The sequence below is a fragment of the Typha latifolia genome, chromosome 9 (assembly GCF_019914945.1).
Source record: "Typha latifolia isolate L0001 chromosome 9, TyphaL0001v2, whole genome shotgun sequence".
Taxonomy (NCBI): Eukaryota; Viridiplantae; Streptophyta; class Magnoliopsida; order Poales; family Typhaceae; genus Typha; species Typha latifolia.
In genome coordinates, this window is record NC_133094.1 from 10055144 (window position 1) to 10075450 (window position 20307).

General features: G+C 38.1%; 1 protein-coding gene across 25 annotated transcripts; it reads right to left on the bottom strand.

Moving 5' to 3' along the window:
* Window positions 1–14404, bottom strand: LOC140794973 (pentatricopeptide repeat-containing protein At3g02330, mitochondrial). Of its 25 annotated transcripts, XM_073147280.1 has the most exons (14): window positions 13596–14404; window positions 13210–13484; window positions 10350–13136; window positions 9564–9691; window positions 9390–9480; window positions 9246–9287; window positions 6614–8650; window positions 1950–6503; window positions 1585–1802; window positions 1306–1451; window positions 1041–1190; window positions 629–687; window positions 481–541; window positions 1–390 (listed from the first exon to the last, which is right to left on the bottom strand). In XM_073147280.1, the coding sequence occupies exons 2-3, from the start codon at window positions 13301–13303 to the stop codon at window positions 10396–10398; spliced, it is 2835 nt and encodes a 944-aa protein (XP_073003381.1). In that variant the 5' UTR covers window positions 13304–13484; window positions 13596–14404; the 3' UTR covers window positions 1–390; window positions 481–541; window positions 629–687; window positions 1041–1190; window positions 1306–1451; window positions 1585–1802; window positions 1950–6503; window positions 6614–8650; window positions 9246–9287; window positions 9390–9480; window positions 9564–9691; window positions 10350–10395. The 25 variants fall into 25 exon arrangements, with proteins under 25 accessions (XP_073003381.1, XP_073003387.1, XP_073003393.1 ...); XM_073147286.1 differs by having other exon boundaries at window positions 1950–1987; window positions 2118–2168; window positions 6441–6503; window positions 6614–9691; XM_073147292.1 differs by lacking the exons at window positions 9246–9287; window positions 9390–9480 and having other exon boundaries at window positions 1950–1987; window positions 8520–8650.
* Window positions 14405–20307: the final 5903 nt, after the last annotated feature.

The following is a 20307-nucleotide window of genomic DNA, read 5'->3' on the forward strand; positions in this document are numbered from 1 at the left end:
TTTTCGAACTGTATATATACGAGGACTTGACGGTATATTTATACAAATGAGATGTGATGATATGTTTATACAAAGAAGTTGCAGTAAATTACATGTCTGTTAAAGCCTATACAAGTGAATTTGTCAAGTTCTGACAACTCTTCAGCAAAGAAAAGAACCTATGGAAGTACTTAATTAGATCATGAATAACTTGATGAATTATTTTTCAATAGTGTAGCTGTTTCTTTTTCTATCGATGTTTCGCTTTGATGAACAATGCTCATCTGGATTCCACGGACATCTTTGTTCATGCTTTGCCTTCCTTTTCCTCTTCTTTACCTTCTCTGCATCCCATGAGACCTGCCTGAATATATGCTCTTCGAATATGGCTTTCTTGAATGAACTTCCCATCTTCATGTGAAAATAAGAATCATAATAGAAGCATTAGTCTTTTAATGATCTCAAGCAATTAAAAGAAGTACAATTTGTTATGCAATCAACCTGAGTAACGATGCCATAGAGTGGCAGGGTGCTGTAACTGCAAAGGAGCTGACTAATGAAACTGAAAGCACCAAGAAGCATGACGATATGAGTTCACATTGATCATGAGGAACTAAATTTTGGTGTAAGAATTGAAACTTTATTTTACCTGATAACGACTCTCCGGACTATTTTCCCCATGATGCAGGAACTAAAACCATAAGTCATCTGCGGAAAATAGCATTTCCTCATACTTCAAGGGGTCTCTCAAGATGAGCATTTAAGTTGCTATATCAGAACATAATTTGATCTGATGTACTTCTATATTTATTTTTTTCGAACTTGATCAAGCTCTACTGTGTAGACTAGCAAGTTAATAACAAGAGTCAGCATCAAACAGAGTTCTTAACTGAGACAAGCTGTTCACTAGAAGCCTAAACTTTCAGATCATTCCCAAAAGGTGAATCAATATTGATACTTTCAGAAATTAAACAGGAAAAATTCCATGATGTCCTCTTGTTAAGCACAACATTTAATTTAGATAATCTAAGTTTTCAAAGTACTTTTGATGATAATGTTACCTTCAGAAAGGTACAAATTTGTGATAGTTCCCCAACAAAAGGTAAATTAGATCTTTGTTTGCAGCTCACACTGATTTCTTGCATGGTGACATAATATGTTTACCTCCTCTGGAGACTTTTGTTTGTCGCTTGTCTCTTAACTCTCTATGGCTGAAATGCATTGATATCATTCATACCCAACAAGGAGGAATTGGTTAGTCTTTATGAATGGCATAAGGTTGTTACGCTCCTAAAAGCATATTGCAACATATGAACACAATAGAACCTCTGGTTACTGGCTAAACTTTCATGCTTTCTTTTCCATCCAGCAAACCAATTTATTAACGCTTGCCCTAGGCTCCTTTCGTTATACCGGTAGTACTTCCCAATTTGCACTTATGGGGGACCATGATCCGACATTAATGATATGACCTGTTTTGAGGTGTAGCCGGTAAATAAAACTAATTGCTGAGCACTGAGAAATTAGAGTTCACTTAATAGCTCAATTAGTTCAAACAAAAAATTTTATTCACACATACAAAGTGGTGTAACCTGTATTACTCACCAGTATTGAGAAGAACAATGCAATCTCAAATGCATTTTGGAAAAGGATGAAGTGGATTATGAAGAGGACTATTTTTATATTTTAGGGTTCTGAAACCAGAAGAGGCCATCTGAAGGAGTTACTACTAGATCTCCTCTGATGGCGGAATAGTTTCCTGCAACCTCATGAGTCAACTGGGTGATGATGTGCTCCAATTTTGCTCCAACCTTAAGAAGAAGCTGCAGAAATTGAATGTCTAATTAAAGATTAAAAAAATCAATTATCGACATATAAATTCAACCAGATGAGGCCTGAGAAGTATCATAGTACAAACAACAATTCGATTTGCAATATTGCAGATATGAATAGAAGCAATGCATACTTACAGCAAAAGGAATAAATAATATCCAATATGCATGCCATCCTGCATCAAGTAGTACTCTCAGGTAATAGATTACAAAATATGTGAGTGAATTAGGAAATATCAGCAAAACAAGCTGACAGAAGTATTGTTACTTTTGCTAAAACATGGACACAGTTGAAGCATATCATACCTTCAACGTTCAGCAACAAAAAAAATGATCACAAATAGTCAAAGGTACCAGCTGCAGTGAAACACTTTTAGAGTTATGAGAGCTTTCAACATTAGGTTAAATCAAGAATGGTTGTGCCGATCGGCATTTGCCATGCCGATTAGCACTTTCCGTGCCAGTAGTGGCACAGCACTTGCCACGGGGTGTGCCAAGTGGCACACCCCTATGCCGAGCCATGACAGTCATTGTGCTGATGTGGTGTCCTTTTTATAAATTTCTTTTATTTCCATCAATCATAATCAAATCAATTTTAGTTATTTTCCTAACAAATATGATATGACATATAGAGCCTATTGTTTTTTACTTTTTCTTATTTCCATCAATTATTATAAATTAACTACTAGTCAAGCTAGATCTTCATAACTAGTTATTAGTCAAGTTAGATCTTCACAATCAATTAATGTATTAGAAGGCTTAGATAAAATTAATAATGATGAGACTAGAGATAATAATGGTGATGGTGATAATAATGAAATTCAATCTGGTAGCAATGATGATGAAGATAAGACATGTATCCTTGATGAATATGAGACATGCGTCCCTGCTATACAACTTTCTCCGACAAATATTATTTTTATAGAGGATGAAAATTTCACACACGACACCCAAGATTAAGACCATAGGTCCAGACCTTGACAATCATAAAGCAAAATTTATTAGAGACAAAATAAATAAAATGGACTATCTCAAGCTTAACATGATTACAGCCAATTAAGGAAATGATTTGAGTCTGTACATAGCAGGACATTAGGGAAGATGCGCCCACATGATGATATGAGTTCATCATTATTACCATCATATCAATCACACCTACCAGAGCCACAACACTCTTATTATACTCCATATCCATAATATGCATATACTTATTGTGTGCTTGTACCGGTGCCGATGCCGATGCTAGTTGTTCTTGTGTATGTTCACTATCCATATCATATTATAGAAGAATTGCAAAATTCTTATTTTGATGCAATCTGAGTAAGATCAAATCACATCATAGGGACATTGGGCCCGATGGATTAAGTTTAGTTATTTTATCTTCTTATTTGGTTTAGTTAAAGTCTAAATAGGTTAGAGTTTGTTTAATTAGCTAAGTTCAATTCAGTTAACCTTTACGCAGTTTCAAAAAAATATTCAGAAGATATTCGTCCGATATCCGAATATTATGAAATTAGTTGGAGAAGATCGGTGATGTCCAGATCTAAAAATTTCATATTCAGTGCTCCCTCAGATTCGGACTCTATTTGTGGCAGAACGAAGAATTAATCCAAGCTAGACAAGAAAGACTAATTTAGTTAAATTATGTTTATCTCTACTTTATATTTATCTCTAATATAAGCCCTATATATATATATATATATGTGGAGTGCAGCTCTAATTAAAAAAAAATATACAATTATTTTAGTTGAAAACCTATCTCTCGAGTCTCTATATTCCTCCAACACTCTAAAGATCTATTCTCCCTTAATTCTCTCATCTAACTTCTAAATATCCTTTGTCTAGTTGTTCCCCTCGTCTCTGAGGCCAGTCCACTTCTCCACCTTCGTTCATTCCCCCTCATAACAATCCATTGTATCTATATGCACATCTTTCACAATCTGCTATCTTAACCACATAACATCTATCCCCAATTTTCATCTATCAAATCACCTCTTTTCACCAAACCACCACCACCATCTTCGCTTCGTTCTTCTCATAGATTTTGACTATTTACACATCTAATTCCACTTTGGAAATCAAAAATTACGATCTACACTAATATTCTTATTTATTAAAAATTGCTATTTGTACAAAGTATAGCAATACACTGAATCATATATATTTCACATAAAAATATAATAATAAATTTGCACACGGAGAAATACGCGGTTTGATAAAAAATACGAAATATAATACAGATAAATATGTGAGTGACCCACTCACTTGTGTCTAGGTAAAATGACTGAAATCTCTAATCTCTAGTCCACGTGCTAAAAATCAATACCTTTAAATAATAAGCCCAATTCGTTTAACCAAACACTAAAATAACTTTATTTTTCTTAATCAAATTCAGTCATCAATAAATAATTAAATAATAATATATAAATTTTATTATTCTTTCAATTTGATTCTAATTTTACCCTTGACATGACTTACATCTATCAGTTTAATGTCTTGTCAATCTTATCTCTAATCTCTTTTCTCCTCTTTCTCCTCTCTCTTTCAAAATACTAAAATATTTATATTATAAATATTATGTCCTCATGTAATAAGAACCCTAGAAATAAAATAAAAATTATAGGAAAATAGTGTAAATAATTTGAGCAGATAAAATATAATTATTTTTAAAATATAATTTTTAAATTCTAAAACTAAATAAATAGCTAAATTGGATTGATTTAAACCCATTAGGTTGGGCTGGGCTGCGACTTGCCTGCAACCCACCTTTTCTTTTCATAATAATCGGGCTAGGCCAAGGCCCAACCAAAAACCAACTGAACCCACATCCCCTAACTTACTATTAAGGGCCAGGTCAGGTCGGGTCCTTGGGTCCGGAATCCAGACCCAAACCCGAAAGAAGAAAAGGTTAGGCTTGGGTATATCCAGATGAGAGCGATGAGGGAGAAAAGAAGAAGAGAGAAAGGGGGATGGAGAAAGAAAATCATCGGCAATCACTGTCGCCAGCAGTTCGCCAACCTCACCAATGCCCTCCTCGCGACCTCGACGACATAAACGAGGGGAGGGAAGATCGGTCATGGCAACCAGTAGTGGAAGACTTTCTACCCATAGCCGACCACGACTTGAGCCATGAGGGATTCCCTAGAAGGTGTCAAGGCTTAAAGCACGAACTTTCAGTGACGGAGCGGCAGCAACCCGAAGCTACCGGCCGGTGAGGTTCACCAACGAGGCCACAACACCGAAATTAGGTATTTCTATTTTAACCCATTAAACTTAAATTAAATTTGATGGGTGAGGGAGTGCTGACTTGCGAGTCGTGTAGTGGTCTTCGATTGCTTCGGCGATGCTCCGGTGGTCCAATCCCATGACATGACTCCGATTATAAAGAAAGAAGAAGAAGAAGAAAGAAAGAGGCTGGGGTGGGTGAATGAGGATTTAGGGTTTTTATTTATATGTAGGTTTTTGGATTTTATCTAGAAACCAAATCAGATTTGGCGTAATTCTACAGCCACCTCGTCATGTAACGGGCGAGAGGAGAAGGGTAGTGCACATGCACGATTTTTTTTTTCTATTATTACACGATCACCCATGAAAATGACAAATCAGGTTTTAGGAATGAAATTCCTATATATGTCGATCCTGACAAGTCAGCACTTGGCAAAATACTATCTGTAGTCTATAGGTTCAGGTTCTACATTTTCTAGCTTGGAGATAGACCTATCGCATAAGAAGATACTTGGCAAGGGTGTCATTTTTTTTTTTTTGAAGACGCAGTGGTAAAAGGTATCCTACATTGGAAGCCCTGTAGAACGATATATGCAGCAAACTGTAGCAACCTCTCCAGCATTGTAGGATCACCCAAATGACAAGTTAAATGCAATAAGGAACAACCTTGTAGACAACTTTCCTGTTCACCAAAATCCTTAATCTTTCGACACGTGCAGGATGCTTCCCTTCTGTAAGTTTGAATCTTGGTGCATCTAATGTATGATGGAAGTCATTGTTAGGTTATCATATTTGATATTTGTAGTATCTGACACCACAAGCATCCAATTTAAAATTTGTATATCATTAAATTTGACGGCGTCCCATATGCTAAATCATAAAAGTATAAAACATGAGATCGAGATTGTTTCTATGAAAATAAAACTTGTCCTCATACTGCAACATAAATGTTTGCCAATAGCATGCATCAATTACTCAACAAAATGACAGATTGGAAAAATACTACAGAGAATGTTCAGACTTTTGAAGTTGCTACAGTAATGAACAATGATGAACACAAAATTCTGAAGTTATCTGCTTTCCATGAGTGATTAAACAGACTCAATATGCACAACAATGGATATCAATAATATAGACGAAGAAAGCTAGACAGAATGTTCACAGTCACAATGAGAGAAGATGATGGCACTAAGGCATAAGACGAGAGACTTTTTAAACTTTCTGAAAGCTTTACCAACATCAAAAGACTAATTAATTTATGAAAAGAAATGGGTTGAAGGATCCAATTAATTTAAGATCCAATGCCATAAGCATATATTATAAAGTTCCCAATAAGGATTCAAGTGCAGCCAGAAGTGCATTTTGAGCGGCATGTACATTGCACAGTGCCCCTCTGGCACTGACCTTGTTCTAGTGAAGATCGAGAGGGAGGAGAGAGGGGGAAAACCAAAAATAAGGAGGCCAAACCTGCATCACATCAACCGTTGTCACCTTAGTGGCTATTGTCGCACAAGGAAACCATTTTCTAGGAAGTTGCCATTTTATGAAGAAGAGGGTAGGATGAAAAAAAATATTACCCTTCAATTGTAATGCCCGTTCGAACGAGATCCTGCATGTTCGAACGGTTTTAGTTCCAGCCAATGGCATTTCGAAAATCCCGTTCAAATGGGGATCCCACGTTCAAAGTCTTCAAGCCATCAATTTAAACACCTTTCCCACATTGGACACAGTCAGTACTCTACAAAATCTCATTCAAACGATCTTCCAACATTTGAAGTGCTGAAGTGCTTAGACATCCGTTCAAACGCCTTTCTCCTTTCTCATGTTGGATACAATCAGCTTTCTCGAAAATCTCATTTGAACGCCTTTCTAAACGTTTGAAGTCCTTAAACATCCGTTTGAATGCTCTTTCCATGTTGGGTATAGCTAGCTCTTTGAAAAATCTCATTCGAACGCATTTCCCACATTGGATACAATCAGCTCTCTGGAGGCAGTTGTTTGAATCGAATAGCTTATCACGTTCAAACGGGCACCGTGTTCCGAAAAAAACCGTTCAAACAGATATTTAAATAGTCTTCGCGAGAAGAATCCGTTCGAACGGAACCAACTTGTTCAAACAGAAAACACTTCATTCACTTCTAACATGTGCTTTTAGTCTTTACAATTAAATCTAACAAATTATAACTCATATGGTTTTTGTTTTGTCACAAACTTGCTAATTACATGTGCTAACAGAACCAGCTAATTGTTGTGATAGATGTCCTCACTTAGAGAATCAAAGACAGAGAAAGCAAATCCAGAATATTTACAGCAGATATTGATCTTACAAAAAATGCTTGCAGTAAGACATTGGCTAAGAAATTATTTACTGACAAGCAAATAATTTCAAGAATAGGATAGCACATATTACCTATCTGGTGCAAATTTCATTGAACCACCTAATAATTTGAAAGTAGAAAATAGAGACCTTCGTAGTTTTAGGCTTTTAGCCTTATAATAAAAGAGCTTCATAATTTCCATTTAATAATAATACTTATATAAGTTCATGTCTCAAAAAGTGATGGTTAATGAGCAAAGCAAACAAAAATCAAAAAGGGCTCAGCTTCTCTCTACTTTAACACAAACACCAAAACCAAGGTAATACAGATTTTGTCCAACTTTTAACAATACCTTAAACTTAGATAATAAAGTGAAACTTTTAATAAGTAAGAGACAACTACCATATCTAGGAGGGAGCCTTATATGCTAAATAACACAAGCAAAAAAGCAAAGAGTGAGAATGATCCCTCATATGCCCAAGTAATACGTAGTGCCACTAACCAAGATTCGAAAAATCGGGATCGGCCTTCCGGAAAAACAATACGTATCAACCGGATCAGCCGAATCGGTTGCCTTGATTGGATCAGACTTTTTAATTACGTAAAATTCTAAATATTATTTAAAAATAGAGAAAAACTTATACAAATTTAGAAAATATTTTACTAGAAATAAGAAAATAAAGAAAGAAAAACTATGTTGCAATAAAAATTAAAAAGAATAAGAGATTAGAAAGCGAGAGAGTGGAAGAAAATCAAACAAAAGAAAGAAAAATCATAGTGTAGTGAACAAGAAGAAAAGTGAAGAAAGAGAGAGAGAGTGGAAGAAATGAAAAAAGCTGAGAGAGAAATAAATTAATTAATTAAAAAATTATATTGGAGTTCGTCGGAGTTCGCCGGAGTTTGCCGAAACTAGATCTCTCCGTAAGAGAAACAATAGTTATATAGTAAGAAGAGAAAAAAAGAAAGAGAAAAGGAGAGTAAGAGAGAGAGTGAGAAGAAAGAGTGAAAGAGAGAAAGAGAGAGAGTTCGGATCAGGCTTGGATCGACAAATCTAGCGAACCATGCCACTAACACATGCAAAGACAAAGCATCAGATGAAAAGAACACCATTTATGTTCAGATCATAATTGTCAAATGGAAAATTAAAGCAGATGAGATTGGATACCTTCGCTTACTCGATTTATTTCTGTAGTAGTACAAAATTCTATCGTTATCAAATACAAAGAACCTGCTTTTCCAGTCTCCTCTTAAACTTGACGAGTGCTTTAAAAGTTAACCGTGTTTTATTACTTGAACCTGAAAGAAAGTTGACAATTAGACAACAAGTAGCATAGTGTTAAAAGATGAAAATTCCATCCAAAAACATAGTTGGAACAAAGATACGAAATTAGGTATAGCTAACTGAGCTCAGACATGTAAAAGAAGCGCCATTAGGGACAATCAAACCATTATATCTGTGAAATTGTAGAGATGAAAAGCATATTCAGAGTGACTAAAAGGATATCGTCAATTAAAAAAGAAGTTACCTGCATTACGAACATGGAACAAAGATGAGTTTCTCAACAGAGGTGTAACTGGTCAATTACAGAGGGTAACTTCCCATTTGAATTAGAGTTCATCAAAGCTTCTATTTTCTTATAGGAGGAATGAGCACCCACTACATACATACCACCACTGCAAGTTGAGGTTGTCTGCATTACTTAATTATCTTAAGCTTGCAAATTCAACCTGTGTCTGGAACTGTTGGATTCTCAAGTTTGTCTTCTTGACTATTAGCAATTTATTTTGATTCTTATGCACATGTTAAAGCCTAAATGAAGAAATTTAGTAAGAAATGATCCTGGGAAGATAACATCTTTCACAGTTTAGCATACCATATAACACAGTCTACCTGGTGAGAGAATGATGCCATCTGACTAAAACAATTCATATCCTATAACAAGAAAAGAAAATTCAGAGTCATTGAGGGCATCAGATTGGCTGAAACACTGATGGAGATTTTTGATGAAGAAAAGAACCTATCTTCTTAAAATACCTCATATGAGAATCTATTACTGCACTTACAGGCTCCAAAAACTCAAATTTCTTCTTTGCTTCAATATTTGCAAGACCACTAACCTAAACTTCTGAAACCGTGGAGAATAGTTGGAATAATTGAAGAAAAGACTTGATTGTTCAAAAAATAAGAAAGAAAATAATTGGTACATACTATAATAAATCGACATCTTCCAACAGTTGACCTTGAGTTGCATAGATCCTGTCAAATTGAAAATTAGAGATAATATATTGTAGTTCTTGAACAACTTCTGGCCTTGTGCCCTTGCATATTTCATGTACCTAACCAAAAGCATTAAAACAGCATCTTGATTAGCTAAAGTTTATCATTTAATAATAAAAAAAGTTTATGTAATCTGTATTTAGAAAGAACATCAAGAACCAAACAAGTTCATGGGAATCAGGATTAGTGAAATGATGTCAATTTAGTGCCTGAAGGATGTCAAAATAATACAAATTGCAAAACAGAAAAATCAAAACTTAACTCAAGCTGCAAAAGAGAACTCCATAAAAGTGGAAGAAGCCTCTAGCCAGCAATAAACTCGTGTTAAAGTGCTACAAAAAACCTATTAATAGAAGTGCAGAAATGCTTTATCATGAAATCAGGTGTGCCATGACGATACTCCATTTGTTAGCGCACGAACTTCTGCTTTACAATTATTTTAAACTTCATACTGTATGTATTTCATTTTATGGAAATTGGCACTTGCCACATTAGATATAGGACCTTTTGCTTCAGGCAGATTCTCCACAATCCAGAGTTTGATAATATTGGAATGTAAAAGTTTAGTACGTATTGATACATGGGAACAGCTATCTTAGCTTGTCAGTTTATGCAAGGGATTGTCAGTAAGTCAGATTTCCATTTAACACTTGCAAACCTAAATTTGCATTACACCACAATCATGTATTTTTTTAGTATATGCAAATCATGCCATACCTTTTACTTAATTTTTGTAAAACAACATCTTCGGTTCCCTGGCAGTTCAACCATTGCTGATTTCTACCAACTCCTGCTGATCTGTGCTCTCCTCTTCCTCGCCCAGGATAAAAGAATCTAATATAGGCACATAGCCTGCCCACTTCATCTCACCAATAAGCTCATTCAACCTCTCATATAGCTCTATGCATCTAGGGTGAGCCTTGTCCCCCACAAGGAACATGTGCATCTCATTCTTCACGTCAATCCAGCTACATCCAGGCTCCTTCTTCAGCCTATTCTGCCTCATTATCCTCCTCATCTTTGAAACTTCCCCCCATCTTCCTGATTCTGCATAGACATTTGATAGAAGAACATACGCTGCAGAATCATTCGGATCAGTTAGTAGTATGTTGCTGGCTGCCAGCTCCGCCACCTCCACATTCCTATGGAGCTTGCAAACACCCAGAAGAGTTCTCCATATCACTGCATCTGCTTCAAATGGCATGTTGTTGATAAGCTCTAAAGCCTCGTGAGGGCCCTTTGAGCGGCCTACTATATCCACCATGCAGGCAAAATGCTCCAGCTGTGGTTCCAGTTTATAATGGTGGGTCATCAATTGGAAAAGATGCATTCCCTCATCAGCCAATCCAACATGCCCACATGCCCGAAGAACTGCTATAAATGTTGCATGATTTGGTCGCACATTCTGTGATTGCATCCTTTCAAACATTCTTAGTGCTTCTACTCCATGGCCATGCTGAGCATAACCACATATGATGGCATTCCATGAAACAAAGTCTCGTTCATGCATCTTCTCAAATGCCAGCAGAGAATCTTTCATGCTCCCACACTTGGAATACATGTCCACAATGGTGCTGGATATGAAAACATCTTTGTGCAGATCCTTCTTGATGATCTGAGCATGGATTTGCTTTCCAAGCCCAATGGTGGCCAGATTTGCACAAGTATCAAGGATTGTGGCATATGTGAAGTTATCGGGTGTTATGCCTATATCCAACATCTCAGAAAATAAATTTTGTGCTTCCTCACTTTGATTCTGGAGTGAAAACCCTGATATGATAGCATTCCATGACACAGGCACTTGTCTCTCTATTCTATTATGAAGATATTGTGCCTCTACCATCATCCCACACTTACAATACATGTCAATAAGAGCACTACCTATGAAACAATCCAGGCCAAGACCTGACTTGATAATCTTGTTGTGAATCTTCATTCCGTAGCACAAAGACTGCAATCCTGCACAAGCTTTAATGACACTGCCAAAGGTGAACTCATCTGGTTCCATGCCACACTGTAACATCTGATCAAAATGAGACAAGGTAGCTTCGTACTGTCCATTCTGTTCAAAAGCAGCAATAATAGCATTCCAAGAGACTGCGTCTCTCTGGTTCATCTCCCCAAAAACAAAGAAAGCTTCTGATGAAGCTTTGCACTTCCCATACATATCCAAAATTGAGTTCCTAACACAGATGTCTGAATAAAACCCAGTTTTAAAAGCCAGGCAATGAACTTGCAAGCCTTGTAGATATCCTTGAATCTCCGCACAAGCACTGAAAACACCTGATAAGCTAATCTCATCAAAACCAACACCAGACCTGTTCATGATCTGAAATAGCTCCAGAGCCTCAAAACCTTGTTCATTACGTGTGAAGCCAACAATCATAGCATTCCATGACTGCAAGGTAAGAGTGGGTAACCACTGAAATACTCTCATAGCATCATCCAACCTATTACCTTTTGCATACATGTCCATGATGGCAGTTCCAACTACAATATCAGAGCTAAAATTGTTCTTCAAAGCATGCCCATGAAATTGATCATCTACTCTTTTGGAGGATAACCCAGCACAACCTCTAAACACACTTGCATAAGCTGACTGGCTCACCCCAACCCCTGATCGTTGCATCTCTATGAACAACTCCAATCCATAAGCATAATTCTCATTCTGAACGCATCCTGCAATGATAGCACTCCACGAGACCCAGTTTCTCTCAGGCATGTCATAGAAGAAATAAAGCGAGTCATTCAGACTCTTGCATTTTGCATACATATCGACAAGAGCACTCCCCGTCATAACATCAAAATCCAAACCCAATTTCACCGCCACCGCATGAATCTGGATGCCATTCTCAAAATTCTCTGACGCAGCACATGATTTGAGGAGAACAGCAAAGGTGGTCCGATCTGGAACAAACCCACCTTGACGCATTTGTGAGAAAAGATAAATACAATCACATAAATCACCATTTTGACAGTACCCGGATATGAGGGAATTCCACGAGATAACATCACGGTTAGGCATCACTTCGAACAATGATTGTGCAATGCCCATTGAGCCATTCTGGCAATAACCCGAGATCATAGCATTCCAAGAGACAGTGTCCCTTTGCAACATTTTTTCGAAGAACATGAGGGCAAAACACAAATTCGAACATTTGATATACATATGGAGCAGGCAATTGGCAACGAAAGTGGTTGGCACAAATCCAGAAACAACCATTCGTGCATGTCCTGCTCGGCCTGTGGCATGATCTCGATTTGCGGAGCAATGTTGAAATATGTGAGAGAAGGTTCTCTTGGTGGTTGGGGAAGGAGGATTAAGGTGGGAACTGGAGATTGGAGAAAGGGATGTCGAATACTCTTTCTTTCTACTCAATGAGCTTTTTTGTCGCACGCTCCTGATGCTCTCTCCAACTTGCATTTCCTCGAGCAAGAAATGTGTTCTGTACGAGCGAAATAATTCATAACGTCTTCCTGCTAATATCGACGCAAACACAACATCTGAACTAAACAATGCTTTCAAAGTTAAAACTGAGACAAAAGTTAAGGAGTAGCAAACAATTGTGACTCATACCTATAATGATTGCCAACGAGTCAGAGATGACATTAACTCTTTGAAGCAAATGGCATGCAGTGTTACATCCTCTCATGCATGCAGCCAACTGCATCGCATTATCTATATCAGGTTTAGACAAGAAGTCTCAACAAGAAGGTTCCAGCCATAAATTTTGCTTAGGCGATATATGAAGCATTTAGTCGAACAGGTGGTGTGCAGAGAAAATGATGCAGAACATATCAACACTCTAAAAGAGGCGCACCAAGTTAAAAAGTCGAAACGCCTTTTGGGCCCTTGGAAATCATGTAAAAAATTTACTCATATCTGAATTTATATTCAAATATTTTAAATATATTTTTTATTTTTATATAAATCCGTATTCAAAACAGATATAAATCTTTTACCTGAATATGTCCAGATCAAACTTCAACCCGATTTTGCTCTTACGTATAATAGAGAAAAAGAGATCATGGCTAACTTTATAGAGGCTTTTCGTTATTCTTCTTGAGAGTCTACTTGCATGCCAATATAAGTTTGATGTATAAATAATTGTGGAGTATTCGAGCTTTATCTCCGAGCCTCCTCCTCCACTACTTGGATGTATTAATAGTGCAAAGGGAAGAAGTTTTCTTCGACAAACTTGCATATAGAATATATATATATATATAAACACACACACACAAACACACATTTTAATGGTACTTTTAAAGCACCCACGATTTTGGTCTGTGGAAGATGAGTAGTCCTCTTCTTTTTCTCCTGGAGTCTCTCTCCGGTCTTCTCCCTTAAGCTTGTGATTCTCCTCTCTTCTCTCCCTACAACCTCTCCCTCACTAGATTTCAACCCTTCATTTTGCTCACTCTTACCTTGGCCCTCCACTCTTTAATGTCTCCTAAACAGCTCCCTCCTCTTATCCTATCTCTCACGACTCCTCCCCTCTCTTCCTCTATCTCAACCTACTCCTCTATCTGTTTAAGCCTCTGCTTGAGAAATGGTGGACGAAGCATTGCTCCTAAAGTTCTCGTCTCTCCTTGCTGATAGCAGGATTGAGGGGATCATCCCTTTGGCTAAAGACTTCTCTGTCCCTAGTAGGAAACCCAACATTTGTCTTATAGGAAAGCTTTTATCTGACAAATTGTTTAACCAAGTTGGTTTGAAAAATGCTCTATCTAAAGCTTGGTATCTCTGGGGATCTTTAGAGTTCGTAGAGGTTGAAAAATATATTTTTCATCCTCTCCTTCGAACTCGATTACAAATCGGCTTGATCCAATTCATAGTGATGCTGCACGGAATTTGGGATTCGCGAGTGGAGGCACGGATTCTTAGATATAGTATGGAGGTGATGATGGAGTGGAAGCCGAGTAGTTGATGGAGGTGGCTCGGCAATAGATGATGATGGTAGTGGTTTGCGGATACGGATGCGATAGATTGTTGAAGGCTATGACTGGCCTACAACTATAGTAAAAATCATACGAAAAGTAGAGACGGTTAAGATAAAGAGACGAAAGGGGAGAAGTAGACCTGCCCTATGAGACTAGGGAGATCGACGGCAGAGGGAGATCGACGGCAGAGGGAGATCAACGGTAGAGGGAGATTAGAACCTAGATGATACCGTGCCAACAGAAGAGGTGGCGCTGGTTGGTAAAAGAGGAAGGAGATGTAGAGGCCGACGGCCTAGTTGAGAGAGATGCCAGGGCAAAAGCCAATTAATCTTTTATTTTAAGCATGTCTAAGATACAAGCCATAAGGCCATATTTATAGAGATTAAATTAAAAAGTCTAAAATAAACTTAACTAAACAAGTCTTCCTTATCTTCTCGAATTAACCCTTCATTTTACCGCAGATAAATTCTAAATCTAAAGAAGTCATGAATATCAAAATTATTTGCCGCAGATATATTTTGAATCTGTAGAAGTCATGAATGCCAAAGTTATATATCTAGAGGTTGGCAATCTTTTTCAACTAGTTTAATATTATTCGGATATCTATAGAATATTCTGTAAATATTTTTCTAAAACTGCGCAAAGCTGAATTTAGGTAATTAAATAAAATCCTAATATACTAAGACTTTGACTAAACCACATAAGAATAAGAAATAAAATAACTAGACTTGATCTATCAAGCTCAATATCTTTCTATCTAGTCCGAATCACATCATTCCACTACGCTTCCATTCACCTTATCGTCAAGGTGAGAAGTAGTCCCCGTCTATGAAAAAGACGTCTCTTTAGTAACCTCGAAATTGCCTTCATGATGTTTTGGTGTGGTCTTTCTTGTGGTTAGCATCTGGTCCGAGGAAGACATGCTCTGATACCAATTGTTACGAACCGGCTTGATCTGATTCGTAGCTGTTCTGGACAGATTTGAGGACATAATTTTGGATAGATATTATGGAGGATCTAACTGTTAAATCAATGTGAAAGTTTGATACGAGTAGTTCTGAGAGAGAAATTTCCAACGAATCTAGTTTTATGTAAATTGGATTTGTAGATCAGAAGATATCTTCAAAAAGGTAGACAAAGATAGGAGGGTCAGACTTACGAGATTCAGGTATGTCGGGATTTGGGATCTGTGGGTGGAGGCACGGATTCCTAGGTATAGGATAGAGGTGATGATGGATTGGAGGCTGAGTAGTTGATGGATGTCGCTCGGCAATCGATGATAGTGGTGATGGCTTGCGGATGCAAATGCGATAAATGATTGAAGGCCTGTGGTAAAAACCGTACGAGAGGTAGAGACGGTTAATATAAAGAGACAAAGGGGGAGAAGCAAGCCTACCCTATGGGGCTATGGGGATCGACGATAGAGAAAGATTAGAAGCTAGACGAAACCGTGTCAACGGAAGAGGTGGCGCTGGTTGGTAAAGGAGGAGAATGAATATGTAGAGACTGACGACTTAGCTGAGAGAGATGCTAGGGTAAAAGTTAATTAATCTTTTATTCCAAGCTGCCTAAGATATAAGCCATAAGACTCAATTTATAGATATTAAATCAAAAAGTTTAAAACAAATTTAACTAAACCAGTCTTCTTTATCTTCTTTGATTAACTCATCGTTTTGTCGTAGATAGATTCTGAATCTAAAGAAGTTATGAATACTAAAGTTGTTTGTCGCAGATAGATTCTGAATCTAGAGAAATCATGAATGCCAAAGTTGTAGATTCAGAGGTTGACGATCCTATCCAACTGGTTTAATATTATTCGGATATCTGCAAATATTTTTTTAAAACTGCACAGAGTTGGATTTAACTAATTAAATAAAATCCTAACATACTAAGGCTTTGACTAAACCACATAAGAATAATAAATAAGATAACTAGACTTGATCTATCAAGCCCAATGTCTTTCGAGGTGATTCGATCTACTCCGAATCACATCAAACTCGAGCTCAATAAATAGAAGGTTTGATTTGGAGCTCCCTGGTCTTTCAACTGCGATCTCTTTATCCTCTCCTAGACATTCACCTCCTTAGAGTTTTGGATTCAATTCTATGGAGTCCCCCTTGAGTTCATGTCCATGAAAATGGCACCCTCACTAGCAAAAAGAGTTGGATCTCTGATTGAATCTAGTGCTACGGACTCTTCCAAGTGGTCTAGATTCATTAGAATCAAAGTGCTCATCGACATCTTCAAGCTGCTAGTCAGCTCCCTCTCCATCTCCCTTCTAAATGGAGCCTGCTACGAGGTTAAAGTCAAATATGAGAGGTTACCAATCTTCACTTCTGTGCTCGTCTCGATCACGACATTCATGTCTGCATGTTCAAATGCTCCTTGGAAATGAAAGCAAACACTGACTTCCCTTCTCATCTACAAGACAATCTTATTGAGATTCTCAGCCCTAAGTTCATAATACTCAATGCCTCACACGGCTCTCTTGATTCATTATGGTGAAACTAATCTAGCTTTAGCCCCAAAAAGGCCTCCTTTGCAAAATTGGCACATAGCCGCCAGAGCTTCACATCGCCCTCTTCTCTTGTTGAATCCTCCCCATCCAGGGTAGAGTTATCACTAGTTAGCTGTCATGTTTGACAATGGTACTACTCTAGATAGCACGCCCCTCTCTGATGATGCAATTAATGCTCCTAGGCGAGCTGTCGATCACTCGCTCTTTCCCGCCAAGCCGTTGCATGCTGAGACTGAGAGTGAGGCTGGAGACATAGAAAATGGCACCAAGGATAAAAATAACCTCTATTTGGCAGAAGAAATGGTTAACGTTCCTATCACAATGGGACATATTCCCTCCTCTAATGACAGTATCATTACTCCCCCATCCACTTGTCAACCTCTCAGCCAAAGCCCAACATAAACCACCACTTCCCTCTCGACCCTATTGGTAGCCCATCCTCTCCATAATGGCCTTATAAAATCTATCCTTGCAAACATAAGTTCATCCCCTAACCACTCTACCACCTCACCTCCATGTACTCTCTCTCTAAACAAAACCTCTTACATCCCATCTCTTTTCACTTTCTCAACCAAAGGTACCAACATTTCAACCAACAACTCTCCCAGCAAAAAAAAAAAAAAAAAAAAAAAAAAAACCATCCACTTGAAACAAAAGGCCCCTCATTTAAAGAGATTCCACTCCCACACTTCCAAACCTCCCTCCTGCAACCATAACCCACCTATTCCGATGATGGTCTCATCTCAGAGTTACCTGGTTCCTCCTTCGTTTAAACCGTGGCTGAGCAAGACTCGTTGTAGAACTTAGAATGAAGATCTTAGCTTAGAACATCAAGGGAGTGGAGGACCCTCGACCCTCAAAGCCATCCTCCATAACACCAGATATGTCATTGCTTTCCTTTCTGAGACCAAAGCCGAAAAGATCATCTCCTCTCTTTAACTAAATAACTATCATGTGGTGGACTTACAAGGCTAATCTGGTGGTTTACGGCTGTTGTGGGACTCCAACACCACTCTAAAAGTGATAGACTTCTCTACCAATTTCATCTTTGTTACTGTTACAAATCCCACCAATAATCGTTGTTGGATCCTTAGAGGTGTTTATGACAACCGTCATAGCAAAGATGACTGAGGTCATTGATCCAAGATTGAGACCTATTCTAAGAACACCAATCCCTTCTGCTACCTTGGTGAAGACTTCAATAATATCTACAACTCTTCGGAGAAGGAAGGTGGCAACCCCATTCACATCTCTTAGATCTCCAAGTTCTCCTCCCATATTAGCAATGCTTGTCTCCTTGACCTTAGGTTCTTTGATCTAGCTTACACCTCGACGAACAGAAGATAGGCCACTACCTAATCCGAGAGCGACTAGACATAGCCCTTGCCTCCCCGCCCTGGTGCAGAATCTACCATGCAACGAGAATCCTTCATCTGCCTGCGATCTCTTCAGACCACAATCCAATCCTACTTAAGACCCTCCTTATTTTTAGACCTACTCCAAAATGATTCCGAACTGAAAACTAGTGGCTAAAGGTCGAGCCCTACGTAGCCTTCTACAATGACTCATGGTGCAACACCTTTAACCCTCTCAAATCACTACCCTACAATTTGTCAACTCTGGCAAACCAGATTAAAAGATGGGCAAAGCATGATGCTAGCAACCTTACCTATCAAATTAACCAGCTAAAGAAGGAGCTCACCAAGATCCGAGCGACTGCCTCATATGATTTTGATTGAAATAGAGAAAAACTCTTAAGATGTTCTTTGGAAGACTTATAAAAAAGAAACCTACTGGAAACAACGATCTAGAATGGATTGGATTAGCTTTGGAGATAGAAATACTAAATACTTCTATACCTCAGAACGTTTGTTGCCTTAAACTTGACTCCAGCACTTGGTCCTATGACTTAGAAGAAATTAGCAGCGCCTTTGTAACTCATTTTAAAGAAATTTACAAGTCTTCAAATCCCTCATCTCTAAATGGTGCTACAGCTAATCTCTTGGGTGAAATTCCTCAAATTCACCTTGAGAATGCAGATTCAATTTCGATCTGACCCTCTAGCAAAGAAATTGAAGCTGCCATCAAGTGCCTAGGCCCAGATAAGACCCCGAGGCCAGACAATTTCAATGCAAGTTTCTTTCATACTTTCTAGGAGACTGAAGGTGCTACTCTCCGACATCATTTCTAGCTACCAGTTAGCTTTCATTTTGGGCTGCTATATTGTGGATAATCTAATAATTGCTCAAGAACCAATAACTTTTCTTAAATCTTTCAGAAGTAAGATTTGCTCCTTTATTCTCAAAGCAGAGATATCTCAAAAGCCTTCAATAAAATGGAATGGAATTCTATCTGTGATAGTCTAAAACTTCATGAGTTCCCAGATGGGTTACTAAAGCTCATTCAGAGTTGTATCTCTTCTGTCTCCTTCAATATGGTTGTCAATGGAAAGGCTAATGAACCTTTTCTATCATCTAGAGGACTCTGTCAAGGTTGCCCTCTTTCTCCCTTTCTCTTTATTATCGGATCTAACATGCTGTCTCTCGTGTTCAATGAAGCCACTATGTTGAAGCTTTACAAGGGAATCAAGCCAACAAGAGGTGCCCCAGCTCTCTCTCATATTCTCTTTGCTGATGATCTTTTAATCGTCAGGAAAGTCACATTGCAAGAAGCAAGTTATCTTCGCTATATCCTTGGCACCTATGGTTCAATTTCTGGCCAAGAGATAAACCTAAATAAGTCACATATGTCCTTCATGTCCAGCCTCTCAAGATAGGTGATAAACATCTAGGAAACTCCATATGGTGTCAGCGCTCCAAACCCCTTGCCTTCCAATTTGTAGTCGAACAAAATGCAAGCTAAACTAGCTGGATGGAAATCCAAGATGCTCTATAAAGCAGGCAAATTGGTGCTCATTAAGTCTGTTCTAAGCTCAATACCATTCTACTTCATGGCTACTACTGGTTATCCTAGGTCACTAATCAAGAGGTTAACGACAGTAATCTGTTCTAAGCTCAATACCGGTCTACTTCATGGCTACTACTGTTTATCCCAAGTCACTAATCAAGAGGTCAACGACAATAACGAGGAATTTCTGATGGTCCACTGGCTCTCAGTCTAAGCCTACATGGCTCAGGAAAGGAGAGGTGATAGTGAAAATAACCAATAGTTAGTGGGGGGGGCTTACGAGTCGGTCGTATGTTATCTTAGCATGCC